This window comes from Quercus lobata, chromosome 2, assembly GCF_001633185.2.
Source record: "Quercus lobata isolate SW786 chromosome 2, ValleyOak3.0 Primary Assembly, whole genome shotgun sequence".
Classification (NCBI taxonomy): domain Eukaryota; kingdom Viridiplantae; phylum Streptophyta; class Magnoliopsida; order Fagales; family Fagaceae; genus Quercus; species Quercus lobata.
The window spans coordinates 86,185,151-86,212,440 of NC_044905.1; the positions used below are offsets into that span (position 1 = coordinate 86,185,151).

At 35.0% G+C, this 27,290-nt stretch overlaps 2 protein-coding genes across 2 annotated transcripts; both read left to right on the top strand.

Moving 5' to 3' along the window:
- The first annotated feature begins 16,177 nt into the window (after positions 1 to 16,177).
- LOC115976979 (nucleolin-like) lies at positions 16,178 to 21,802 on the top strand. The gene is made up of 3 exons (XM_031098580.1): positions 16,178 to 16,939; positions 20,398 to 20,650; positions 21,223 to 21,802. The coding sequence occupies exons 1-3, from the start codon at positions 16,616 to 16,618 to the stop codon at positions 21,609 to 21,611; spliced, it is 966 nt and encodes a 321-aa protein (XP_030954440.1). The 5' UTR covers positions 16,178 to 16,615; the 3' UTR covers positions 21,612 to 21,802.
- A 1,538-nt stretch (positions 21,803 to 23,340) lies between these two features.
- LOC115956669 (omega-hydroxypalmitate O-feruloyl transferase) lies at positions 23,341 to 25,091 on the top strand. Its single transcript, XM_031074981.1, has one exon. It carries the CDS (start codon positions 23,389 to 23,391, stop codon positions 24,844 to 24,846), a length of 1,458 nt encoding a protein of 485 aa, XP_030930841.1. The 5' UTR covers positions 23,341 to 23,388; the 3' UTR covers positions 24,847 to 25,091.
- Positions 25,092 to 27,290: the final 2,199 nt, after the last annotated feature.

Consider the following 27,290-nt stretch of genomic DNA (forward strand, 5'->3'; position numbering starts at 1 on the left):
CTACTATTCTCTATTCTATAGAGATATGAACATATTGGATTTCTCAAACAATTACCGGTATTGCAATAAAATGATTTATTATTGAGAATAAGAAACAAAGAAAATCTCTCTATAGCTTAAGAAACACAATATACTAAAATTAAAGAGAGAAAATTTTCGGAGGACAAAATATTATAGATAATTTAAAAGAATTTTGGTTTAATTCCTGAACACTGTAACTCCATAAAATTCATACTAATAATAATATTTTATGATAGCGCAGTTAGAATTTTGGTTTAATTCTTGAACACTTTGATTATATGAGTATTCAATGGTGAACAAAAATGAAGTTAAAATTTGAGCATTGTAACTTCTTCACACAGTATTCTACGGGTAGCAATGAATTTAATTTGATTGTGTTACTATATAATCCAAACTTATTAATATATCAGGACTTTGAATTAACTCAATAAAACTATCAAAGCCTTTCCACTACAAGAACATGTGAAGATTCTGTTAATTTGAGCAAACTTAAACCCCTCCATCCACTTAAATTTTAGAAACAGATTATACACTTAAAAGGGTTAGTAATTTATAGCACTTACCCCCCACTATTAGTATACAAACATCAAGTGCGGTCATCGTAACCCTTTGAAAGAACCTTCCCCAATTGGACCCTATCAAAAAAAAAAAAAAAAAAAAAATCCAATTAACAAAATTGATCCAAAAGGGTCTAAAAAGCACACAAAATCAATTCAGAAAACAAAAATATAAGACAAAGTAATTACTTTCCGCTGCCAATGAAATCGTCTTCTGTATTGTTGTTCCAAACTGCAACACTTATCTCTCTAAGGCCTTCAATTAACGAAAACACAAATTTCTCTTGGAATACCAGAGTATTATGACCATCTATACACACACACACAAAAAACAAAATCAACATAACTCACTATAACTCTATAGAAGCCTAAAAAATATAAAGAGAAATTAAAGAGGTTGAATTTGATATTTACATTTGGAGAGAGAGAGTTTGCAGAAACCGTGGCTTTATATTTCTTAACTTGAGAGAGGGGTAAGGTTGTTAGGGTTTTGATGAGTTATAATGTTTTTATTTTTTTATTTTTTTTAAATATTGTGCTAACGTGGAAATTTTGAGAGAGGGGTAAGGTTGCTAGGGTTTTGAAGAGTTATAATGTTTTTATTTTTATTTTTTAAATATTGTGCTGATATATTGAGCTGACATGGAAAATTGTGGTGCCAGCAGAGGCTTCGGTTTTATATATATATATATATATATAGACTAGGTGTCCAGAAGTCTTTGATCCGTTGAGGGTATGCTCTTCTTGTTTCACATACATTAGGTTATTGTAATAAGAAATTTTATAACTTATTATCTTTTTTTTTTTTTAACAAATTAGGTGTCCAGAAATTTTCGCTTCCCACAAGGGTATGTCATTCTTGTTTCACACGTACTAGGTTATTACAAGAAAAAATCTTATAGGAGTAGCCCCAAGATATTGGCTAGATGTTTCAAATCTAAAATCTTATGAATATCATGAGACCTTAGGAACCACTAAGCTAACCTCTTAAGATTAACCTATTATCTTAAATATAAAGTGTTTGGAGAGAAATCTTCTCACTAAAAATAAACTTTTTAAAAAATTGGACTAAAAAATTAACATAGTTATATATTTTGAAAATATAATTATTGGATTGTATTTTTTTTATGTTCTTAATATGCACGTTAAATTTCATTCAAATTAGATGTTATTTACTATTCAACTAATAAACTTATTATGTTTTATCATAATTTAAAACTACAAAAATTTGAAATTTAAACATTTAATTGATGAAATAGTTAATTGATCTTTGTTCTTCTTGAAAATTTTCAAGTATAAAACATATAATAAGAAAATACAATGAGCATTTGCACCCATCTATGTAAAATAGAAGAAGTTCCACATTTTATCCAACCAACCCCGAAAACCTCCTACATCATCCAATATAAAGTTGTGCAAAAATTCATTTTTCCTACCAGGGCAACTCTACATTGTAGCTAGGGTGGTCCACCCTAACCTGGAAAAAATTAATTATTATATATTAATTATAAAAAAATTTATGATTTTTTTACCCTTAAAAAAAATTGTGACCACCCTAAATTTTTTTTTAGGTCCAACATAATTAATCTTTGAATAAAATCTGACAACAGACTTGGTTGTATCAAACTTTGTTGTGGACTATGGCTACAAGTCTACTCAATATATATATATATATATATATATATATATATATATTGGATTTGAATTTTGACAAATCCACCTTTGGATTACATTTTTTTTTCTTATACCCTCCATATTTGCAAAGTTTCAGGAAGATCAAAAATTAATAACAATATCATCAATCAAATATTTAAATTTTGAGTTTTTGTAGTCTAAAATTGTAAATAAAAAATAAGTTTATGGATTGAATAGTAAATAATTTCTAATTGGCAGAATTCAACCGTTAGATTTTCAAAATATGGAGTCATGCCTGTGGGGGCCATTTAATTAGGAGGTACTGTTAAGGTTGTACTAATTAGGCCTATGACCCAATCCGAGGACATTAGACTATCCGAGGATGTTCAGATGAAATTATAAGGGGAATGGAGTAAGGAGAAGATTAGAGATAATAAGAAATTAGTCCAACGAATGTCCGAGGAGAAAAGCCATCTCAATAACAAGTGTCTGAGGTCGGTAAGAGTGTCATATCATCGTGGACCTTCTTCGAAGTTACACCATAACTAAGGGTTGGACATTGGACAAGGGGTAAGAAAAGAAAAGGACAAACAAATATCTTCAAAAGTTACTACCTTCTTATTAAATGCCTCTCAACCAACTCTTTGGCCACATTAATGTGGAAGTGATGCCTGAACAGTGATCAAACAGCCTTACAGCTACTGGTTGATGGTTCTGGGAGTTGCTAGATGGGATAGGAAGGAGTTCCTTGAATCTAACCTACACATGTGTGGTAAGGATGATACTTAGATTGTAGTATATAACATGGGAAGATGTATTAAAAAAGGGATCGGGGAAAAAATCAAGGAATTGGGGAACGAGATTGCGAACTCTTATATAATTTTATTGTTCAACAAGACAAAATAATATAAACTCATTGAGTTACTCCAACGACAAATTTTCTCGTCCTACTTGTGTTTAACAGTCTTAAATTACCAAATTTTATCATTTTTCTTCTGGAGTAGATCTAGTTCTTTCATCCAAGCTCTACAAATTTATTGTTTGAGCCGCTTGGGCTAAAACCCAATCCTATTTTGGGTCCAATCCGATTTCAGTCCTTACAATGCCAATTTGTTTAGTGAGAGTTGCAGTTTAAGTTTGTAGTTAAACTTTGTCCTTAAATTTTGGTCTTCTTAACAATATAATAGACACTTACAAACAAAATGAAAAAGCTAAGATTTCTTAGAACATTCACGTCAATCTGGACATGAGATATGTTTCTCTGTTCTAAAGGAAATAGGGTTTTTGCAACCTTTTCCTGTTAGACTATAGAATTAAAGGTGAGTACTGTTTGGATCCTTAGAGTAACTAGCTTACATCCAAGGCTTGTAGGGCTTTGTTTCTTGGGGGTCTGGGAAACAGTGAGCGCTTTGAGTGTGGTCTGATAGTCTTTTCCATATGGAGGACATCACAAATAGTTGAAATAAGTTTTTCTCTTTCAGAACGAGAAGGAAGGGAGTTTAAATTCCAGGCGCAACACATATCACAGGAATTCTCGATCGTGGCTAAGTTTTTCACGCCTAGAATTCTGTATGTGGAAGTGGTGGCACGCACTTTCACTCCTATTTGGAGGTCTAAGAATGGGTTTCAGATTCAAAACCTTGGGGACCACAGGTTATTGTTCATTTTCGATAATAAATCAGATGTTGATAGGGTCCTGCATAATGAACCTTGGAGCTATGATAAGCACGTCGTGCTACTCCAGTTTTACAATAAAACTCTGCCTTTGCGTGAATTGGTCTTTAGAGAATCGCTTTTTTGAGTCCAAGTACATGACATCCCCATTACCTACATGAACCAAGCTACGGCTGAAGAGCTATGTTTTGTGATTGGTGAGGTGATCCACATGCCAGGAGGACCTACGTTGGGAGGACAAGGATTTATACGAGTACGGGTACGAGTGGATGTTACCCAACCTCTCTGTTGTGGTAGGGTTGTGACGCTGGAGAATGGGAAACAATCCTGGGTGGTGTTTAAGTATGAAAGGTTGCCCAACCTGTGTTACTGGTGCGGTTGTTTAGATCATGCTGATAAGGACTGCGAAGCCTGGATTCATAGCAATGGTACTCTTAAAACGAAGGATAGGAGGTATGATTCTAGCATTAGAGCCCTTCCTTTTTATTCTTCCAACGAAAACATTGTTTGCGTGCTTGGTTACTTTGAATCACAGAAACAAAAACTTAAGGAGAAATCTGCTTCCACGATGAAGTTCAATCGGAGAGGAATGACAGATGCTTCGTGCCATTCGCCGGCGCAGCCCAGTAAAGAAGATGCGGATGTCTCGGCTGATATTAATGCAGAGTTGAATTCGAATAAGGCGGATTCTACGCCTATTTTTCAGAGTTAACAATGGACCAATAAGGACAAAACGTCCAATCCCCTAACTTCGGAGCGCATATTCAGGGATTTGGATACGCGGGAGACTTTTCAAAATGATGGGGCGGGCTGTGATGACATTGAGGAACACGTGGACCCAAATACCTCACATTTTGGGCCAGGCTTGAAAAGCCCAATGAATGATGTACCTATTGTGAAACCAGGCCTAGTAAGGGAGACTGCAGTCAAGTGGGTTAGAGCTACTCATCCCTTTAGTCCATCTGATGATCTTGCTCAAAAAACTAACCTAGGAAAACGCCATGCAGAGGCTTCTGTCTGCGACCATTCAGAAGCAAAACATCGTCCATTAAATTCTGAGAATGCTTGCTCACAAACATGTCCAACGGTGGAGGCTGCCCAGCAGCCCCGCCGAGATCAATGAATTGGTTATGTTGGAACATGCGGGGGCTTGGGAACTAACGCACCGTTCATGAACTTGCATCATTAATGCGGGCGCAAGATCCTGCTGTCATGTTCTTGGCCGAGACATGGGCAAACAAAGATAGGCTGATGAAGTTATGCGACAACTTTCATTTTGATGAGAAGTGGGTTGTTCCAAGAATTACTAGGGCTGGTGGACTGGCTTTGTTTTGGAAACACTCGGTTCAGATTGACATAGATTCATCTTCCCTCAACTATATCGACGTCATCGTCAATAAAGGGAAGGATGACTCTTGGAGATTTACTGGTATATATGGGCTGCTAGAAGCTGGGAGAAAGCAAGACTTGAGATTTGCTGCGAACTCTTCACCAAAAATTCAGCTTGCCATGGATAGTGGCAGGTGACTTTAATGAAATCTTATTTTCACATGAGAAATTGGGAGGAGCACCGAGAAGTGAACCAGCAATGAGAGAATTTAGAGAGGTCGTGGATGAATGTGGCTTTATGGACCTAGGATATGTGGGGAAAAAATTTACTTGGAGGGGTAAACGGGGAGATGGCATGGTTTTGGAGAGGCTTGACCGTGCTCTAGCTACACAAGCATGGCTTGTGTTGAACCCAGCCACACGGGTGCAGTGTCCTAGATCAAATGTCTCTGATCATTATCCTATTATTATCAAACCTGAAGGAATTCTACGCAGGCCATGCAAACCGTTTAGATTCAAACACGTGTGGCTGAAGGAAAGTGGTTACGGTGACACTGTCAGGGAGGCGTGGATGACACACATGCCACACTCCTCCTCTCAGTTAGTGTTTGAGAAAAATAAACTTTGTGGGGACAAGTTAATGGAATGGAGCAAGCGCTCTTTTGGTAGTGTGAAGAAACAGATTGAGGAGAAGTCAAAACTCTTAGAAAGGGCTGAATATGCGACGGCACAGGGGGCAGATTATGAAGCTGTGAGAATTCCTAGATTTGAAATGAATGAGTTGTTGGACAAGGAAAGCTTGATGTGGTAGCAATGGGCAAGGGCTTTGCATCTCAAATCCGGTGATAGTAATACCTAGTTTTTCCATAATAAAGCTTCTCAAAGATTTAGACGCAATAGAATTGTGGGATTGCTTGATGAGTCCAACTCTTGGTGCATAGATAGCTCACAGATTGAAGATATCATTGTTGGTTTTTATTCCAGTTTGTTTACTTCTACTAGACCAGCCGATGCTCAGGCTATTTTGGAGGTAATACAGCCTTTGGTCACTGAAGACATGAATATCAGCTTGACAAGGGAATTTACACGTCAAGAGGTTGACCTTGCCTTGAAGGATATGGCCCCACTTAAGGCTCTAGGTCCTGATGGTATGCCCCCTCTTTTCTTTCAATCCTTTTGGCATTTGATTGGTGATGATGTTTCAAAAGCTGTCTTAGATTGTTTAAATTCATGTCATATCCCTCAGGAGTTTAATTTCACTTACGTTACTCTCATACCCAAAGTGAAGAATCTTGAGAAAATATCTGAATTTCGACCTATAAGCCTTTGCAATGTCATCTATAAATTGATTTCCAAGGTGTTAGCAAATCGTTTGAAACCTTTGCTACCATCTATTGTTTCTAAGAATCAAAGTGCTTTCCAAGCTGGCAGGGTGATTACAGATAATATACTTATGGCTTTCGAAACTTTACATTACATGAAAAACCACCAGACTGGTAATATAGGTTTTATGGCTCTCAAGCTTGACATGAGCAAGGTTTATGATTGAGTCGAATGGTTCTTTGTTGAGTGTTTGTTGAAAAAAATGGGTTTTCATAGTAAATGGGTCGATCTTATGATGGAATGTATCACTACTATCTCGTACTCCATCCTGATTAATGGGGAGCCTTCACACACCATTCACCCTAGTAGAGGATTGAGACAAGGGGATCCTTTATCTCCATATCTCTTCCTTCTTTGCACTGAAGGTTTGCATGGCTTACTTACTAAAGCAGTGGCTTCTGGTGAGATTAGAGGCATATCTATTTGCAGGAATGGACCAAGATTAACCCACTTATTCTTTGCAGATGATAGCTTACTTTTCTGCAGAGCTTCGATTCAGGAATGTTTGCACATCCAAGCCCTTCTCTCTACTTATGAAGAAGCTTCAGGGCAAAAGCTGAATAGAGTCAAAACCACTTTATTTTTCAGTAAAAACACGGATAGTGAGATTCAAGATTCCATTAAAGACCTGCTAGGTGTTCCTGAAATCAAGCAATATGAAAAGTATTTAGGCTTACCATCTTTTGTGGGAAGAAACAGAAAAGCAAGTTTGACCTTCATCAAAGAACGGGTTTGGAAGAAGCTTCAAGGATGGAAAGAGAAACTCCTATCATAAGCTAGGAGGGAAGTTCTTTTAAAGGCGGTGGTGCAAGCCATCCCAACGTATTCTATGAGCTGCTTTAAGCTTCCTATTACACTATGCCATGAGATTGAGGCTATGGTTAGGAAGTTTTGGTGGGGTCAACGAGGTACTAGAAGGCGCATTCATTGGGTTAAATGGAGTACAATGCGTAGGCCTAAATCTCTTGGTGGCATGGGTTTTAGGGAGCTCCAAAAGTTCAATGATGCTATGCTAGGTAAGCAAGTTTGGCGTCTATTACAAAATTAAGACTCTCTATTTTTTAAGTTCTTCAAAACAAAATTTTTCCCTCATGGGACCATTTTTTATGCCAAGGAAAATAAAGGGTCTTTTGCTTGGAAAAGTATTTTGAAAGGAAGAGATGTCATTAGGCAAGGGTTAAAATGGAGGATAGGGAATGGTTCTAAGGTTCGTATTTTTAATGATGCTTGGCTGCCTGGACGTCGGCAAGGCAGAGTTACATCCCTTGTTGTAGATGTCCAAGCTGATGCGATGGTTTCTATGTTGATTAACCATGAAAGTATGTGTTGGAGGAAGACACGATTGATAGGCTTTTTATTCTCGAGGAAGCAGTAGCCATCAAGGCCATTCCCCTTAGTTTGTTCAGTCGGGAAGACTGTCCCTTTTGGTCCCACACTTGTGATGGGGTCTTCTCGGTCAGGTCCGCATACCGCCTATTGTTGGACCAAGCTGAAACAGAGGTTGAAGGCAGCTCAAATGTGGGGGAAAATCTGAAGGTGTGGAAGTTTATTTGGAGCCTACGAGTACCTAACCGGGTTAAATCCCTTATGTGGCGAGCTGGGACGAACTTTTTACCTACGCGGGTTAATCTGGTCAAAAGGCAAGTTTTAAATGATGCTTTATGTCAGGAATGTAAGCTTCATCCAGAGGATACCATGCACGCACTCTGGTCTTGTCAGAAACTGAACGATGCATGGAAAGTCCACTTTAATCAACTGCAGGCAGCCACGGTACACAGTGCCTCCTTCATCGAAATCATTGACAACGCCTCACTTGAAAAATCATCCTTCAATCTTTTTGCCATGATGGTTTCTGCAATTTGGATGCGACGCAATAAAGTCTGTGTGGGTGAAGAGGCAATTCCATTGGGGCAGATACCTTCCTCGGCCTATGATTCTCTTCAGGAGTTTCATCAGTTACGTCCTACACATGCTACAATCCTGAGGACAACTCGTGTTGTGCGCTGGAGGCCACCCCCTACAACCTGTGTAAAAGCAAACTTCGACGGAGCGGTTTTCTCACAGGATGGACTAGCTGGCATCGGCATCATAATCCAAAATGAACAAGGATTAGTTATGGCTGCTCTCTCACAACAAATTCCACTACCTACTTCGGTGAAGATGGTGGAAGTGATAGCGGCTCGCCGGACTTTGGTTTTTGCTAAGGAACTCGGTTTTGACAGGGTGATTGTGGAAGGAGATTCTGCAAGCACTATTTCCGCTATTAATGGAGGTCACATGGTTCACTCGGCTTTGGGACACGTACTGTTGGATATCAAATATTTATTTTCTAGCTTTTCTTACATTTCAGTTCAGCATATTAATAGAGAAGGGAACTGTGTGGCACATAAGCTTGCGCGGCGAGCTGCACGGTTTCCTTTTCTAGTTTGGATGGAGTCTGTTCCACCAGACATTCTTGATGTGTACCAACTCGATTTGCTGAGAATGCAATAATATGATCTCTACCCCTGAGGGGAATTTTTCTCAAAAAAAAAAATGAAAAAGCTAAGAAAAACTTTATTAATTAAAATTTTGAAAGAGATATAATTTGGAGTATTGATAATGAGACTATTAAGTAACAATTTCAAAATAAGTAAACTCATAAAAGAAAATTATAAGACTTTATGTATTTTGTGCGTGTGTGTTTTTTTTTTTATATTATTTTTTTATTAGATTTTGTATAATTTAAGTTTCTTTGACATAAAATTATCTTTTTATTAAATTTTGATAATATTCATGTTCAATAAAAAATATATATATGAAAAGTTTGGTGAGAAATTTTGTTATTATTTGAAATGTCTCATTATTCCAAATTTACCCTCAGCCTACGTGGCACGCTTACTCACTCGCCGAAGCCCAGCCCCAACTCCCAAGTCTCAACAGTCTCACAAATAAAAAGAGACACAACGCAACAACTAAGAGAGCGTTGTAGGACCCTTTGCCTAAGAGAGAGAGCTTCACAGAGATATAGATTACGTAGTGAATCAAAAAATCTCTTATATATTTTTCTCAATGACCAAAACGAAGCGTTTTGGTTCATCTATCCAAACCCTACAACAGTTCCACCACTATCACCATCTCTTTGCAGATTGTCTTTCTCTTCTCTGTCGATTCTACAATAACTAATGGCAACGCAATCCCACTCACAACCTATTCATAAAAATTAAATTAAAAAAGGAAGGAAACAAATCCATAATTAAATACAGCAATCACTATTGTAAATTTCACAAAAAAAAAAAATAAAAGAAAAAGAAAGAGAGAGAATTTGATTCCTTTTGTAGAACACAATTTTGGCAACAGAGAGAAATGAGGATGGGAACAAATGGAGAGACAATATAAAAAACCATGCAGAGAAACTAACGTATGAGATATTTTCAAATAGATATAGTGTATGTTAATTTTTAGGAAAAAGATGTGTCAAACATGTATGAGATATATTTTTCTTTTTAGAAATTGTGTGAGATATATATAAATTAGAGATAGTGAGTTTAGGAGAAGTGGTTAGTAGGCTATTATTTATACATGGGTTTTTTTCTAAAGAAAAAAAAACTGTAATTAGAGTTTAGGAGAAGTTGTGGTTGGGCTATTAGAATCCTCTGCTAAACAAATTGTAAAAAGAAAAGATTTAAAAGTTGTGAGTATTTTAAATTTTAAATTTTGAAGAGGTATGCTAAATTTTAGGAAAATGGGGTGAATATGGGATTTGATTTACATTTTTTTTTTTAACTAAGATAAGTGAGAAATGTTGGTGGATAATTGAATATTCTTTTAACTACATTGGAAAATCTTATTAAAAAAAAAAATTACATGAGATGATGGGATAATGAATAAGGATAAGGGTTTTTTCCCATAAAAAAAAATTAAAAAAAAAAAAAAAAACCAACTTAATGTGAAGGAGAGGGGGAAAAAGGGAGATCTTGCAAAAGATTTTTTTTTTTTTTTTAAATTTTTTTATATAAAAAAAAAAAAAAAGAGGGATAAGGATAAGGGTTTTTTCCCATAAAAAAAAAGTAAGGTTTTTTTTTATTTTTTTTTAAACCAACTTAACGTGAAGGAGAGGGGGAAAAAAAGGAAATCTTGCAAAAGAAATATATGCTTTTTTAAAAGAAGAAAAAAAGAAAAAAAGAAGAGGAGTGTTGGTTGCCGTATTTTAATATGAGTGATTGTAGCAATTTTGAATTTTAGTAGCGGTTTAGCGGATATGAAGTTAGAAATGTAATTTTATTGGATTGTCTTCCAATTTTGTCCAAGTGTAGGGGTATTTTGGAACAAAAAAAAATCCAGTTCAAACAGGAGAAGCCATTTAAATAGTAGTATAGATATAGAAATTATACTATGCATCTTATTGTATATCTTTAAGTGTATTCATGCATATGCACGAGATTACAAGCTTGTATATATAACACAAAATAAATATACCTAAGTCTTCATTGCATAGTTTTATCAAATTATCAAGTAATACGCATTATCATTACATACACAAGAAAGTTTATAATATCTCATTACATAACAAGGAGCACATTAATTTAAGATGAATCAATAGCTTAGCCAAAATAGGAAAATTTTCAAATATCAAATCAAGAAGAAAAATTATGATGAATCAAATCAATTCTTCAAAAATTCCCATGACAATAATATCAAATGAAAAAAATCATATTTCATATAAGGAGGATGGAAATTTTAAATATGGAGTAAGGACCAAGGAAAAAAAGTTGATATTTTGTTCATGTTCTAGATCAAAATTTAGCTGAATGGACTAAAAAAAAAAAATTGAAATTTAGGATGAAGTGGAATATGAGAGTGATTTATATCGGTTAAGTAACATGTTCAAAATTTACCTGCCATTTCAACCTTAATGAACAAAATTTTAAACTTGGTCATACCACCTCGATTTGATTGGCCCCAATTTGTACATTTTTATTTAAGAGTAGAGTTATGAGCACAACATTTTCACAATAAAGTCTAGGTGGTAAGCGGTTATTGGTTTTCATTTGAGTTTATTTTTTGAAACATTTGAGTTTATTATTAACATTCACCTTTTTATCTACCATTAACAATTTTCCTCCTAAGCTTTGTTGTGAAATTATTGTGCCTCTAATTTTATTGTTTTTCTTTATGTTAAAAGGAGTAGATGAGATGATATAGGACACTCATGATTTGACCGGTCTTGCTTCATTATCTTCCTTGCTCAAGAAGAGATTTTTTTTTTGGGGGGCTAAATTGCAAACTACACCCCTAAAGTTTGGGGCTATTTGGATTTTACACTTAGAAATTTCAGAATTTAAATCTTTCCCCTTGAAGTTCTATTCTATTTACATCAGCATCTCCACCATTTATATTTTTTGTTAAATGCCAAATAAGATTGCCACATGTGTTTAGTTCATCCAATAAAATGATACCACATCATTTTTATTATGTCATGTCATTTTTAATTTTTTAGGCTACGAAAATGATGTAATATAGTCTTATTGGACAAACTAAATACACATGACAAGTTTATGAGACACTTAACAAAAAGTATAGATGGAGGAGTTGCATATGCAAACAGAATAAAATTCACTAGACTTTGAGCACGCGCGCGTGCTCAGAGGCTCTTCTATTTTTTGGATAAGGGTTAATTTAGAGGATTTATTATAATTTAGGATTACTACATTTCTAATTATTAAAAAAAAAAGAAAAAAGAAAAAAGAACCTGGGGGTGTGATGAGCATGGCAGATGTGTTTACAAAGAAACATGTGTTTTTTTTTTTTTTAATTTTATTTTATTTTTTTATAAATAGATAAAAGCAATTTGAAAACCATCAGGAGAGTGGTCTTGTTATATAGGCAACGCTTTAGTAGGAGTTAAAGATGTATCTACTTATTTTAAAAAAAAACTTGTATATATCAGAAACGTAGGTTGTTTAATTTATTTTTCTATTAAAAAAAAACAATAAACGTATAATTGTTTTTGAAGAAGTGGGTTAGTGGGAGAGTGTTTCTATTTTGTAGGCAATGTTTTAGTGCAAGTTAGATATGTATTTTTACTAGACTATCCTTTAGTTTTGTCTTTATTTAAATCTAGGAGTGTAGGGGAATTTTGGAACAAAAAAAATCTGGTCCAAACAAGGGAAACCCCTTAAATAGTAGTATAGATTATTTTTATTATGTCATGTAATTTTTAATTTTTTAGGCTACGAAAATGATGTAGTATCGTTTTATTGGACAAACTAAACACGCATGACAAGTTTATGAGACACTTAACAAAAAATATGGATGGAGAAGTTGCATATGCCAACAGAATAAAAATTCACTAGCCTTTGAGCACATAATAAAAATTCACTAGCCTTGGAGCACACACGCATGCTCAGACGCTCTTTTATTTTTTGGGTAATGGTTAATTTAGAGGATTTATTATAATTTAGGATTACTATATTTTCCAATTATAAAAAAAAAATAAAAAAAATAAAAAAAAAACCTAGGGGTGTGATGAGTATGACAGATGTGTTTACAAAGAAACGTGTGTTTGTTTTAATTTTTTTTTTTTATTTTATAAATAGATAAAACAAATTGAAAACCATCAGGAGAGTGGTCCTGTTATGTAGGCAACGCTTTAGTAGGAATTAAAGATGTATCTACTTATCTATTAAAAAAAAAAAACTTGTATATATCAGAAATGTAGGTTGTTTAATTTATTTTTCTGTTAAAAAAAAAATAAATGTATAGTTGCTTTGAAGAAGTGGGTTAGTGGGAGAGTGTTTCTATTTTGTAGACAATGTTTTAGTGCAAGGTAGACATGTATTTTTACCAGACTATCATTTAGTTTTGTCTCTACTTAAATCTAGGAGTGTAGGGGTATTTTGGAACAAAAAAAATTTGGTCCAAACAAAGGAAGTCCCTTAAATAGTAGTATAGATGAGGTAAAATTTAAATTTTGAAATTTTAAAGTATAAAATTTAAACAACTCAAAAATATAGAGGTGTAGTTTTTGATTTAGTCTTTTATTATCTATACTATTATTTAAAGAGCTTCTCCTGTTTGGACCGAATTTTTTTTCTTCTAAAATATCCCTACATCTTTATGTTTAAGTAGAGGCAAAACTAAAAGACAATCCAATAAAATAACAACCTTAACTTCCAGTAAAACATTATCTAAAAGATAGGACCACATTTTTTTTTGATTTTCAAATTTATTTATCCACTTATAAATTATATTTTCAAAATAAATATTATATATAAAAAATAAAAAGACATTGATTTTTTTTTTCTACCACCACTAAAAAATCAAAATAGTACATGTGACGAGACTAATTATTATTTATTTATGTAATAAAGGATCTCAATAAATAAATTTTTTTGAGAGTCATCTCAATAAATAAATTAGTTTGTATATCGTGGAAAATGATGAAAAGCGTTTCAGGAAATTAGCCAATTTCGCAACGAGGCCAACAAATCATAAATGGAAAGAAAGAGGCAGTTACCATGCGTTTCATATATCACAGGGTCAGGGTGGGTCCAAAGCTTGGCATGCCAGCCAATTGTCCTCCCATCCCGCAAATAATCCTTACTTTCATTCCACTTTCTTTGTACACATACGTAACCTCCGCCACCACCACGATAAAAATGCCTTGCCAGCAAGCTTAATGGGACCCACACCAAACCAACCCCACATCGTAACGCTCCCATCAAATCCAACGGCTCACCTTCCCTCACTCATAAATACTCACTCCTTTCTATCCTATCTGAGTCCTGATCCATCTAAGATTCTAAATCCAACCCATTATCTTTTTCTTTTCCTTTTTAACAAACTAGGTGTCCCTTATCCAAAAAAAAAAAAAAACAAACAAACTTAAGTGTCCAGAAGTCTTTGCTTCCCTTGAGGGTATGCTGCTCTTATTTCACACGCACTAGATTATTACAAGAAGAAATTTTATAACTCATTATCTTTTTTTTTTTTTTTTTTTTTTAACAAATTAGGTGTCCAAAAGTCTTCGCTTCTCTTGAGGATATGTTTTTCTTGTTTCACATGCACCGAGATATTACAAGAAGGAATCTTATAGGAGTAGCCCTAAGATATTGGCTAGACATTTCAAACCTAAAATCTCATGAATATCATGAGACCTTATGAACCACTAAGCTAACCTCTTAAGATTAACCTATTATCTTAAATATAAAGTGTTTGGAGAGAAATCCTCTCACTAAAAATAAACTTTTTTAAAAATTGGACTAAAAAATTAACATAGTTATATATTTTGAAAATATAATTATTGGATTGTATGTTTTCTATGTTCTTAATATGCATGTTCAATTTCATTCAAATTATATGTTATTTATTATTCAACTAATAAACTTATTATGTTTTATCATAATTTAAAACTACAAAAATTTGAAATTTAAACATTTAATTGATGAAATAGTTAATTGATCTTTGATCTTCTGGAAGTATAAAAGATATAATAAGAAAATAAAACAAGTGTTTGCACCCTCTATGTAAAATAGAAAAAGTTCCACATTTTATCCAACCAACCCTGAAAACCTCCTACATTATCCAATATAAAGTTGTGCAAAAATTCATTTTTCCTACTAGGGTGACTCCACATTATAGCCAGGGTGGTCACAAGACCACTCTAACATAGAAAAAATTAATTATTATATAATAATTATAAAAAATTTATGATTTTTTTACCCTTAAAAAAAATTGTGACCACCCTAAATTTTTTTTTAGGCCCAACATAATTGAATTTTGGATAAAATTTGACAACAAACTTGGTTGTATCAAACTTTGTTATAGACTAAGGCTACAAGTTCACTCAATATATATATTTTTATTGGATTTGAATTTTGACAAATCCACTTTTGGATTACATTTTTTTTCTTATACCCTCCATGTTTGCAAAGTTTCAAGAAGATTAAAGATTAATAGTTATATCGTCAATTAAATATTTAAATTTTGAGTTTTTGTAGTCTAAAATTGTAAATAAAAAATAAGTTTATGGATAAAATAGTAAATAATATCTAATTGCCATGATTTAACTGTTAAATTTTCAAAATATGTAGTCATGCTAATTTGTTTAATGAGAGTTGCAGTTTAAGTTTGTAGTTAAACTTCGGGCTTCTTAACAACATATTAGGCACTTACAAACAAAATGAAAAAGCTAAGAAAACTTTATTAATTAAAATTTTGAAAGAGATATAATTTGGAGTATTAATAATAAAACTATTATGTAATAATTTCAAAATAAGTAAACTCATAAAAGGAAATTATAAGACTTTATGTATTTTGTATGTTTTTTTTTGTTAACATGGAATTCTTTTTTTATTAGATTTTTTATAATTTAAATTTCTTTAACATAAAATTATATTTTTATTAAATTTTTTTAAAATTCACATTCAATTAAAAAAATATATTTACGAAAAGTTTGATGGAAAATTTTATTATTATCTGAAATGTCTCATTATTCCAAATTTACTCTCAGCCTACGTGGCACGCTTACTTACTCGCCGAAGCCCAGCCCAAACTCCCAAGCCTCCACAGTCTCGCAAATAAAAGGAGACACAACTCAACAACTAAAGAGCGCGTTGTAGGACCCTTTGCCTGAGAGGGAGAGCTTCACAGAGATTATATAGATTACGTAGTGAATCAAAAAATCTCTTATATATTTTTCTCAGTGACCAAAACGAGGCGTTTTGGTTCATCTATCCAAACACTACAACAGTTCCACCACTATCACCATCTCTTTGCAGATCGTCTTTCTCTTCTCCGCCGATTCTACAATAACCAAAAAGGGAAAAAAAAAAAAAATCTTATTCCTCTTAAAGAAAACCCTAATCTGCATCTCTAAATTTATTGTTTTTATCTCATTTCCGATATTGCCCCTTCTCTTCGAAACTCAAACTCAAAGACTCGGTAAACATTATCATTTTTAACATTCGACAACAGTGTTTGGCAACGGGACTGAGAGTAAACCGGAAGCGGGATAAGAGAGCAGGAAAACCAGAATGGTTGGAGGTGGGAGCAGGAGAGATGAGTCGGTGGTGATAAACAGCACGAACGTGTTCGCGGCGCTCGGGAGCTTGAAGAAGAAGAAGAAAGACAAAGATCAAAGCCAGCAAGGTTCTTCGTCCAAGGCCAAGAAGAATGAGGAGAAGAAAGAGAAGGAGCTAATCTGGACCCCAGCCAAGCTCAACGTCAAGTCTTGGGCAGATGTCGATGACGACGACGAAGACGATTACTACGCCACCACCGCCTCCGCCGCCGCTCCTCCCGACTCGCCCTGGGCCGCCGTTGCCGTCAAAGAAAGCGACGCTGAGCCTGTTGATGAGGTAAAACTTTTTTTTTTTCTCATTTCACAATTCGTTTTCTTTCTTTATTTTTTATCTTCTTTTTGGTTCTGATATGTATGTGCATGTAGATTTTGGAAATGGTTTGTGGTGAGTGAGTAATTGGTGTGTTTGGATTCTTCTTCAATTGGTGATTTTTTTGTTTGTTTTGTATTTCTAAATTTGGTTATGGTTTTGATGGTGGTGCTAAAAATGACGATGCTATGTCGGAATTTGTTAATGTTTTTTTTGCTAATTTCAGAAAGGGCATTATGGACAATAATGGATAAGTTTTGTAGAGTTTTGACGAGGAGAGTAATCTATCATATGGACTGGTTTTTTTGTGTTATACTATTTTTAGAAATATTCAAAATTTTTTTTTAATAAAAAAATTGTGATTTAATGGTTAGATAAATTTGATGTTTGTGCGGTTTGATATGATGATTATATATGTTTTGAGGGGTTCTTCTATGGTGCTCACGATGATCAAAATTTAAGTGTTTTAATATTGGCATTTTGTTTATACTCGCGAAGGAATGGTGGAGATTAAAACACTTGAAAATACGTTGTTATTAGGATGGTGGGTATCATATAATTTGCTATGTTCTGAGATGGACATCTTGGGTTTTTTAGAGTGTATTTTCGCTTCCTTTTTTTCCGCTGAGAAGCGTGATGGATGAATTTAGGAATATTGAACTGCTATTGAGCTTAATGGGAACCTAGGATCAAGAATTAAGGTAGCAGATAATGTTGGTTATTGTTGAATATGGCCGTTATTCTCATGGGATACCTGGTTTTCATTTTAAGAAAGAATCAGACTTAACTTTATGAATGTGGAGTAATAAATGTTATATCCTGATCTTTGTTTTGGAATTTTGTAATTTAAAGGATTTTGGTCGGATTGGTGAGGTGAGGATACGGTATCATTACGTGTGCTTTGGTCCATCATTTGATTGTTTAGTTTCACGACAAAGAACTTTGATCCTTCAAAGTGCACGTTTATTGGTCAAGCATTACGTGTGCTTTGGTCAATCATTTGATGTTTAGTTTCATGACAAAGAGCTTTGATCCTTCAAAGTGCACGTGTATTGCTCAATCGTTGCATGTGCTTTGGTCTATCATTTGATCATTTAATTTCACGACAAGGAACTTTGATCCTTCGAAGTGCACATGTATTGGTCAAGCGTTACATGTGATTTGGTCAGTCATTTGATCATTTAATTTCACGACAAGGAACTTTGATCCTTCAAAGTGCACGTGCATTGCTCCCCCGGGTAAAGGGTTGCACAAACATGTTAATAATAGCATTGTTGTTGCCTTAAGAATGTTTGGTGTAGCCTACTTAATTTTGTATTTGTCATTACCTTGAAAATTTTAGGATTAGATTGCTTCTATGCAATGATTATGACAGACATGGAAGATGTCTTGTAGCTTGTCGGGATCCATACTTTATGTCAATTTAACATTTGTTGGTGGCAGCAGCTAATAATGGAAGATATTGTCGGTTGATCAGTAGCTTCTCTTCTGTTGCCTCCGCAATAATAGTATTTTCTTTGTCATCACATGGAGTTTGTCAAAATTAGATTAATAATATATAATGGACACGGGAAATGTAATGTAGTTTGTCGGTATCTAAGGAGTATCCATAGTTTTCGTCAATTAAAAACGTGTTGATGGTGTCAAAGGACATGGTCAGTAGATCCATGTCTTTCCTTTTGTGGTGTTGGCAACCAAGCAACTGCATCTGAATGGATCAAAATGACAGAATGCTCCCTTTATAGTGTATATCTAAAGCTCTTAATTGTGTTATCTCTCAACTTGTGTAATTTATTGCTATGGATATAGATTTAGAATGATGTTCTGTTATCCAAAGTCCAAACATTTGGATGACCTTAATGGCGTGTTTGGATGGCAGGATTTGGGCACATGGATTTGGATTTGGGAGATTAAAATCCAAGTACCTTGTTTGAATAGTTTACAAAGGGTCAAGGATTTGGATTAGAAAAATCTGCCAAGGATTTTAAACCTTAAAATTCTTGAATTCAAAATAACTTCTAAACCCATAGAATTTTAGAAATCCATATGACATACTTAAATATTTATGGATTTGGAATTAAGGCATTTCAAATCCGTCACTTTAAAATTAAAATCCAAATTCAAGTATCCAAATGCAACCTAAATGATAGCCTTACAAGCATTTTAGATGAGGGCCTTACACTGATGACACCCAATGTACATTCATATATAGCCCAAGAAATGGTTGTGGACCACCAAAGTGGGTGGGGCTTTCGAACTAGCCAATCAGGTTGCTAGAGCTGGCAACAACTAGTTTGCTGGGTGTTTGGTGAACCGAGCAACCATAACTTGGCCTTAGATATAAGTAAGAGAGCCTACAGCTCAACTGGTTGGCACATCTTGGTATTTCTAACTGAGACATCCAGAATTCAAATCCTCCCACCCTCAAGTATGGAATTATCAAAAAAAAAAAAAAAAATCTATAGCAACAATTTTTCTACAAATAGTCTAAATCTATTAGAGATAGTAATATATTAGAAATTAATAATGTTAAGGAGATCAGTATTTGGTTTCATATCTGAATGTACAACACAGGAATAGTTATTCTATGTGCCTGATCTTAGCGCCTTACTGGTTTGTAAGAATCTTAATCAGGTCTTGTTTTCATAATCAATTGCGTGTGTAACATACCAATTTATTTAATTATTTTTTTTTATAAAAATAAAAAAATAAAAAAACTGGAATTGGTTGGCTTGTGTGGATAAAATATCACATTTAAACTGTGGGCAACCACTTTTCCCAAATCAGTTATACAGATTATGTTGCCAATATATATATTTTTCCTTCATAGAACTTGAATTGAATTTTTTTATTAGGAAAAAAAATCTAATTTAAATTGAAGATCTCTCTCTCTCTCTCTCTTGATAAGTAAATAGAAGATCTCATAATTAAAAGTACAAAAGAAACAATAATGGAAGGAAAATGACTAGTAGCACTGAAATCCGTCATAAATTGTTGAAAACCAATAGAAAGAACTTGTAGCTTACCGAATATAGTGATCAATCAATCGACCCAATGATATATGAAAATAATCTTAGCCAAAGCAGTCAAAATATTTTAGCGTTTACTCAAATAGCAATTAAATTATACAAAGGCAATAACTATGGTAAGAGTTAAGATATCGATGACACACTTTAACACTTAATGTAGACCAAAGTTTAGAGGAATTAAGGAGTTGCTTATTACAACTAGATTATTCTTGCATTCTACATTTGTATTTATTTTTTTAATTTGTCAACTAGAGCTATCATTTTTCCACCTGAGGTGTGGACCGTGAAATGTGTAATTGCAGTAATTGATTTGTGACTGCCCTATTTTTCATGAAAATTGCATGTTGCTCTAATTACATTAAGTAATTTTTAGATTTACTAATATTTGGATATCAGGAAACTGAAAGTGAGGAAGGTGATGAAGTAGATGATGATGTTGAGGAAGAACATGAAAATGAGCCAGGGGCACCACTTGAAACTGCTGAGCCTGTTATTACAAAGCCTCCTGAGGCTTCTTTGGCTCCTAAAGATGCAGAAAGGCAGCTTTCAAAGAAGGAACTGAAGAAAAAAGAGCTTGAAGAACTCGAAGCTGTTCTTGCTGAATTAGGATATACCAACAAAGAGACCAGTGGCCAAGATGATACCCATGGTAATGTGGCATTTACTGTCATATGTAGGCATAGCATTTGGTTTTTTCTTTTGCTAACGAAGGATGTTCAGGATTATTTATTAGCAATGTACTTAATTTAAATTATGAAATTGATGCATTATCTTCTAAAATTTAAACACCCATGTTAAGAAGTTCAGAAATCCTGAACGATAATAATTTAGTTGTTATTTAAGTAGAATTAATTTTCATGTGATAAATGGGTTATCTATATAATGTTAGCAATCGTGTCTATTTCGGGACTAAGGCCTTGTTGGCTGCTTCTTGTTATTATATTCAACATTATAATTATAGTAGGACAGGAGGCAGTAATTTATTTGTCCTTCAAAATATGAAGTTTGTATCCACTGGCCGTTTTTTGCTATGAACATAAATGCTTTCTTTTGGCTAATAATTAACTTTTGCTAGAACTACTACTGATCAATTTGATTGTTTTATTGGCATGTCTCTCCTAATTACATTTAATCTGTTTGCTTTGTTGATTTAATTTTTTATTTTTCTTTTGGCTGATTACCTCGTGGTTTTTCCTAAATGAAATGATTTTGGCCTAGCAGGTATTTCACAAGAGAAGAAAGCAGAGAATCTAAATGGAGAGTTAGATAAGAAGGAGAATGCTACAGGGGAAAGCAAAAGTGCAAAAAAGAAGAAAAAGAAGGATAAATCTTTAAAGGAGCTAAAAGAATCCCAGGACCAGCCTGATGGCGCTGATGCTGGAAATGCAACAGAAGAAGCTGCTGGGAGTGAGAAGGCAGAAGATGCATCTTCTATTGATGTTAAGGAGCGGCTAAAAAAAGTTACATCTATGAAGAAGAAAAAAACATCAAGCAAAGAGATGGATGCTGCTGCCCGAGCTGCTGCAAGTGAGGCTGCTGCTAGAAATGCAAGGCTTGCTGCAGCAAAGAAAAAGGAGAAGAATCACTACAATCAGCAGCCAGTGCGGTAAGCTGGCGAGATCCTTGGTTTTTGTAATTTCTTTTTCTCATATATGAACATGTACTCTTGGTTCATTTGGTGAATGCAAAATAAACATTGGAAACTGGTTTTGTGAAGTTGAGTTTCATGAAGATACTTCTAGTTTTACTTCAGGCAAAGGGTAAAAAAAAGGTTATTTATATATCTTCAGTTGTTTTGTCATCATTGTTGTTGCTTATGTGTATCACCTGATCTTGAATAATTGTTGCTCCATATTGATTTCAAGTTGGTACTTGGTAGTAGTCTTCTTTGGCTGTTGCTTACATCCAAAGTGTTAGTTTGTGTGTTTATAGGCATGATCAGACAGGTTCCTATGTAGATGTCAAGGTGCGCACAGCTGAAATTTGAGCTAGTAAAGATTTGAGAGATTGGAATATAGGATGATTTGGTTACTAACCTAAGGTCCTTCAAAGAGTTACATCTTAGGGTATGTTGGGAAATTGGAAGTTCATAAAATATATTTTTTCTAAAATTAGGAAGCAAAGAAATATATAATTTAACTATTATATCATTTAGCTTTTATTTCTTTTTCCTTGTAATAGGAATAAAATTAATCTTTTACATCGATTTATTTTTTTTGATAGGTGATCTTTTACATCAATTTCATTAAACGAATATGTGTTTATCCCACTTTTGGGAGGAATTCAGAAGGGTTGGGATGGGATTTGTCTTCCCTCCTAGTCATTTCTTTCTTTCCCACTAAACTTCCAAACATGAGAATGGATAAAATATTCCGTAAATTTCCCTTTCAGTTCAGTGTAGTTCATTCCTTTCCCTCTCTCCTAAGCAAAGTTGTTATTGTTGATCATGGGTATATCTCCAGGTCACTTCAGATCTTTCAAATTATTTTATATTGAATAAGGTTACTACTTGTCAACTTGGTAGTCTTCCAAATTATTTCTTTTTTAATGTGTTTGGCACATGGTAATCTTCATTATAAAATTTGCCTTTTTGGTTTTTTTCTTTGTGGGTGGGTGTTCCATATTTTCTTGATTTCTTCTACTTATTACATGTTGGCATGTTTTTCCCTCACAAGTTTTGGGATTTGTGATCATCTAGTACGTTAAAATAGTTTGGATTTTGGAATTTAGTCATGCACTCATTGACAAGATTAGAGTAATAATTTGGTGAACGTGCAAGGATGATTTTAAGTGAGAAAATGATGCACCTTAAGGAACGGCAGATTCAGGTGATAGAATAAAAAGAACGAGTAAGATATAACTTATTTATAATGATTTGGCAATTTTTATCCAATAAAATTATAATCATTTGGAATGATCTTATTTTTAATTATTTATGAAATTAAATGTTTACAACATTTATGAAATTCATCACCATACAGGATTAATTATTAAAAATTGAGTTATCTTCATGATGAAGTTGCAAATACGTCAAGATTCTGCAGGATTAATTCCATTGTGACCGGATTAATTCCATTGTGACCGGATTAAAATAATACAGTAGTATTATAAAATTTCATAGTTCCTAAACCTCATTTCTTCGTGTAGCTTTATTATGGTTGTGCGAGTAGGTCTGTCAAGAAGGTACGGATTATAGGTTTGTTTGTTAACAACAATTCAATAAAAAGAGAAGCAGGTGAATATCACACAAAGACGCAAATATATTATCAGTGAAATTCAACAGATTAATCAAATTGATAATTTTCAGTTCATGAATGATATCACCACCAACTGCTCTACACCAATATAACTTTATAATCCCCATCTATTTAGCCCAAACATCTTTGTATGTCAAAGCTAAAACTTTCTTCTACAAATGCCACCGGTTGGTGTGGGATCTCTCAGCACTCTCTCATGGATCTTCCGTGGGTTCAAGAGCTCCATTTCACTCACCTGAAAATTGCTATAGCCATTGATCGTATGTTTCCTGTCATGCCCTCAGGGCCTATTCCTGCTCAGCCAGGTGACACCCTTTACCTCTCTAACCTCGATGACATGATTGGAGCACGTGTTTTCACTCCTACAATATATTTTTATGAGCCTGCAGCTGACATGAATTCCAGCCAAAAACCTGTCCTGAAAATACTATGTGATTCTCTTGCTGAAGTACTAGTCCCTTACTATCCTTTATCAGGCAGGCTTAGAGAGACCAAGAATGGTAAGTTAGAAGTGTTTTTTGGACCAAACCAAGGAGTACTCATGGTTGAGGCACACTCTAAAATGGCCTTAGCAGATTTAGGAGACCTCACAGTGCCAAACCCTGGTTGGGAACCCTTGATCTTCAAGTTCCCTGATGAGGAGCCATACAAAGTTCTTGACATGCCATTAGTCATAGCTCAGGTAACCCTTTTTAGTTGTGGTGGCTTTAGCCTAGGATTGAGACTTTGCCATTGTATTTGTGATGGACTTGGTGCCATGCAATTGTTTAGGGCATGGGCTGCCACAGCAAAAGCAGGTACCATAATAGCAAAACCTGAGCCACGTTGGGAAAGGGAAATCTTTCTACCTCGCAACCCTCCACTGGTGAAATTTCCACATGTTGAGTTTATGAGAATTGAAGAGGGCTCAAGCCTGACTATGACTTTGTGGCAAACCAAGCCTGTTCAGAAGTGTTACCGGGTTAGCCAGGAATTCCAGTCTCATCTGAAAACTCTGGCTCAACCAGATGATGTATGCACTACCTTTGATGCTATGGCTGCACATATATGGAGATCATGGGTGAAAGCACTTGATGTCAGACCACTAGACTATGAGCTTAGGCTTACATTTTCTGTCAATGCTCGCCAAAAGCTGCATAACCCACCATTAAAAGAAGGGTTTTACGGCAATGTGGTGTGTGTGGCTTGTGCAACAAGTACTGTCTCAGAGCTTGTGAATGGCCAGATTTCGGACACAACCCGTGTAGTTCGTGAAGCTCGACTCAATGTTTCAGAGGAGTATTTGAGGTCTACAGTGGATTACATTGAGGCAGTCAGGCCAAAAAGGCTTGAATTTGGAGGGAAATTGACAATTACCCAATGGACTAGATTTTCCATTTATGAGTCTGCAGATTTTGGATGGGGAAGGCCAGTATATGCAGGCCCTATAGACCTGACTCCCACACCACAAGTTTGTGTCATCCTCCCAGAAGGAAAGGCTGATCATCATGGGACAGTGGTGGTATGCATTTGCTTGCCAGAGGCCGCTATTGATAAATTTACTGAGTATTTGTGTATGATGGATTCAAGCAATGCAAGTCATATATAAATACTAATAAGCTACTACATTCAGATGATGCATTGAAAATAAAGCATCAAAGCATGATGCATATAGTTCATAATGATAAATACTCGTTCCAGTTGTCTCAACAAGGTTGACGTTTTAATGGCAACATCTTGGAGAATAAAATTCATTTTGATTTACTACCTGGTGCTTGCTCCCCTTCCCATCTGTTTTAGATTTCCTTTCAAAGAAAAGTTGGGAAGGTAAGACGTAGCTACCTTCAAGTTCTATGTTTCGATTAGCATTTGATTGTCAAAGAATCTTATGAGACAAATGTTTGTATGCTTACTTTTCAGTATGTTGAATAGATGTAAAAGACCATTTTGCATAGTTCCCCTCTCCCTTCTCTTTAAGGATTTGAGATTTAAGAGTGTCTATAAACCCCCCAACTAGTAGTTTGGTGGTGTGCTCATTAGTCTAGGGCGTGACGTAAACCCAGTAGTTTTAAGTTCAATCCACCACATTATCGATTTATGGGATTTTTGGAATATCTCATGGATGGGGTGGAATAGTCTAGCAAAAGACACCCCACCACTTTCTTATATATATGAAGTCACAGTCACTTGTAGTAGGTATATGGAAAATTTTAGTCCTAAAAAGCTTTAAAAGATCACCATAATGATGTTTTTAACCAGAAGCAAGACTTACCAAGTTCCAACCATTGTGGATGGTCGGATGGTTGGTCAAAACTCAGAAGTTCTCCAATGGTCCAGTTTTTTTTTTTTTTTTGAAGAGGACACCGTCCTTAGCTTTCATTAAATAGAGCTGGACTCAAAATACAATGCTTCAATCACTGGAGGAGGGGAATCCTCCAGCCAGATAAGTTCCTTAGGTACATTCTTGGCAAACTTAGCTAAAGCATGGGCTGCTGTATTTGCACTCCTTATACAGTGCACTTGCAATCACCTAAAACCACTCAGCAGACAGAGAACATCCTGTATAATATGGCCTACCCCAGACGAAAGCCTTTTCCTCAACTTAAGCGCCGACATGACCATCTGATTATCTCCCTTAACCACCATCTCCGAGAAGCCACACTCCATAGCAAACTCGACGGGCGCGTCGACAGGCAAGAACTTCGGCTTCCTCACTACGTGTCACTGGCGGACCTTTAGCTGATAATGCTGCCATCACTTCTCCATTTTCATTGCGAATAATAGCTCCCGTTCCAGTCGCATCAATCTCCTTAAAAATTGCGGCGTCGAAATTCAGTTTAAGCCGAGATGAGGGTGCCTGAACTGACTTCCCATGGATCATAGCATTACGTTGATGCCATATAAACAAGGCTTGGACAAGAAATAGTTCTAGCTCCTCGGTGGACAGCCTAACGATTAAATCTTCCATTAACTGAACCATCTCATCATATCCCCCCCGACACTTCTGTAGACGTGCTGTACTACCTGCCCAAGTGTCTTGTGCCAGTCCACAATTCCATAAAGCATGAACACCCGTTTCAGGTTCAGTCAAGCACGCTGCAAATCTGTTGTCCTCTATTATCCGCTTCTTTGACAGGTTTACACGTGTTGGCAAAATATTACAGCAGGCTCGCCAACCAAAAATCTTGATTTTATTTGGCACCTGTAGCTGTTCTCCACACACCTCCTCCCACAACACCCTTAAGAGCATTCAACCCAATCCTGCTCTTTAGCCAACCTACATGCCGTATGGTACCCCGTCCTCACTGAATATTCCCCAGATTTTTCAGCTAGCCAAAACAGAGTGTCCGAAGTATACCTGTGACTAAGGGGTACACGCAAAATGGCTTCCCTCTCCATTGAATTTAGAGATTAGGTTAGACATCCCATGTATCTTAGGGAGTCCTTGGAGGATTGGGTGAAAATCGACACCCCTCTAGTCCCTTTGGGTCACAAGACAAATGGCAAAACTTAGATATAATTTTTTATGTACAATATCTTAAGTTTCCAGTTGAATACAACTACATGATTGTATTGGTCAATACAATGTAGTAGTGTGCAGATATAAATAAATAAACAAAAAAATACAATAAAGATAGTGTTAGCTTGTACTTCCAAAAAACAAAAAAACACTGTTAGTTTTTTCAAGGATATTTAAATTCAGTTATATGGTACATTGGTCAATCCAACAAGGAATTGTACCCAAATTTTATCCAAAAACAAATTACCAGTCAAATAACATTAAATACAACTGTGGTAGTTGTCAACAATAAATGTTAAAATGAAAGGGGTTTGTGCTTCCTATGAAAACTAACGTTATCCCCTTGTTCAAATCGGAATAATTCCCTATTTATTCATTTTCCAATTCTTCTCCCATTCTTATCGATCAAGATAAATTCTTTTAGCTATTGCACAATGTAATAGCACTTTTGATGACTAAGATTGAAAGTTGAAAAAAATTACTTTTAATTCAACCCTTGAATCAAAACTTTTAACTTCAAACTTAATACTTTT

Bases quoted from the DNA above. Each gene is read 5' to 3' on its own strand.
- LOC115976979 (XM_031098580.1), top strand. From the start codon at position 16,616: ATGGTTGGAGGTGGGAGCAGGAGAGATGAGTCGGTGGTGATAAACAGC. The intron at 16,940-20,397 runs GTAAAACTTTTT...TTTGGATATCAG, and splicing joins ACGCTGAGCCTGTTGATGAG to GAAACTGAAAGTGAGGAAGG. The intron at 20,651-21,222 runs GTAATGTGGCAT...TTGGCCTAGCAG, and splicing joins TGGCCAAGATGATACCCATG to GTATTTCACAAGAGAAGAAA.
- LOC115956669 (XM_031074981.1), top strand. From the start codon at position 23,389: ATGTCAAAGCTAAAACTTTCTTCTACAAATGCCACCGGTTGGTGTGGG.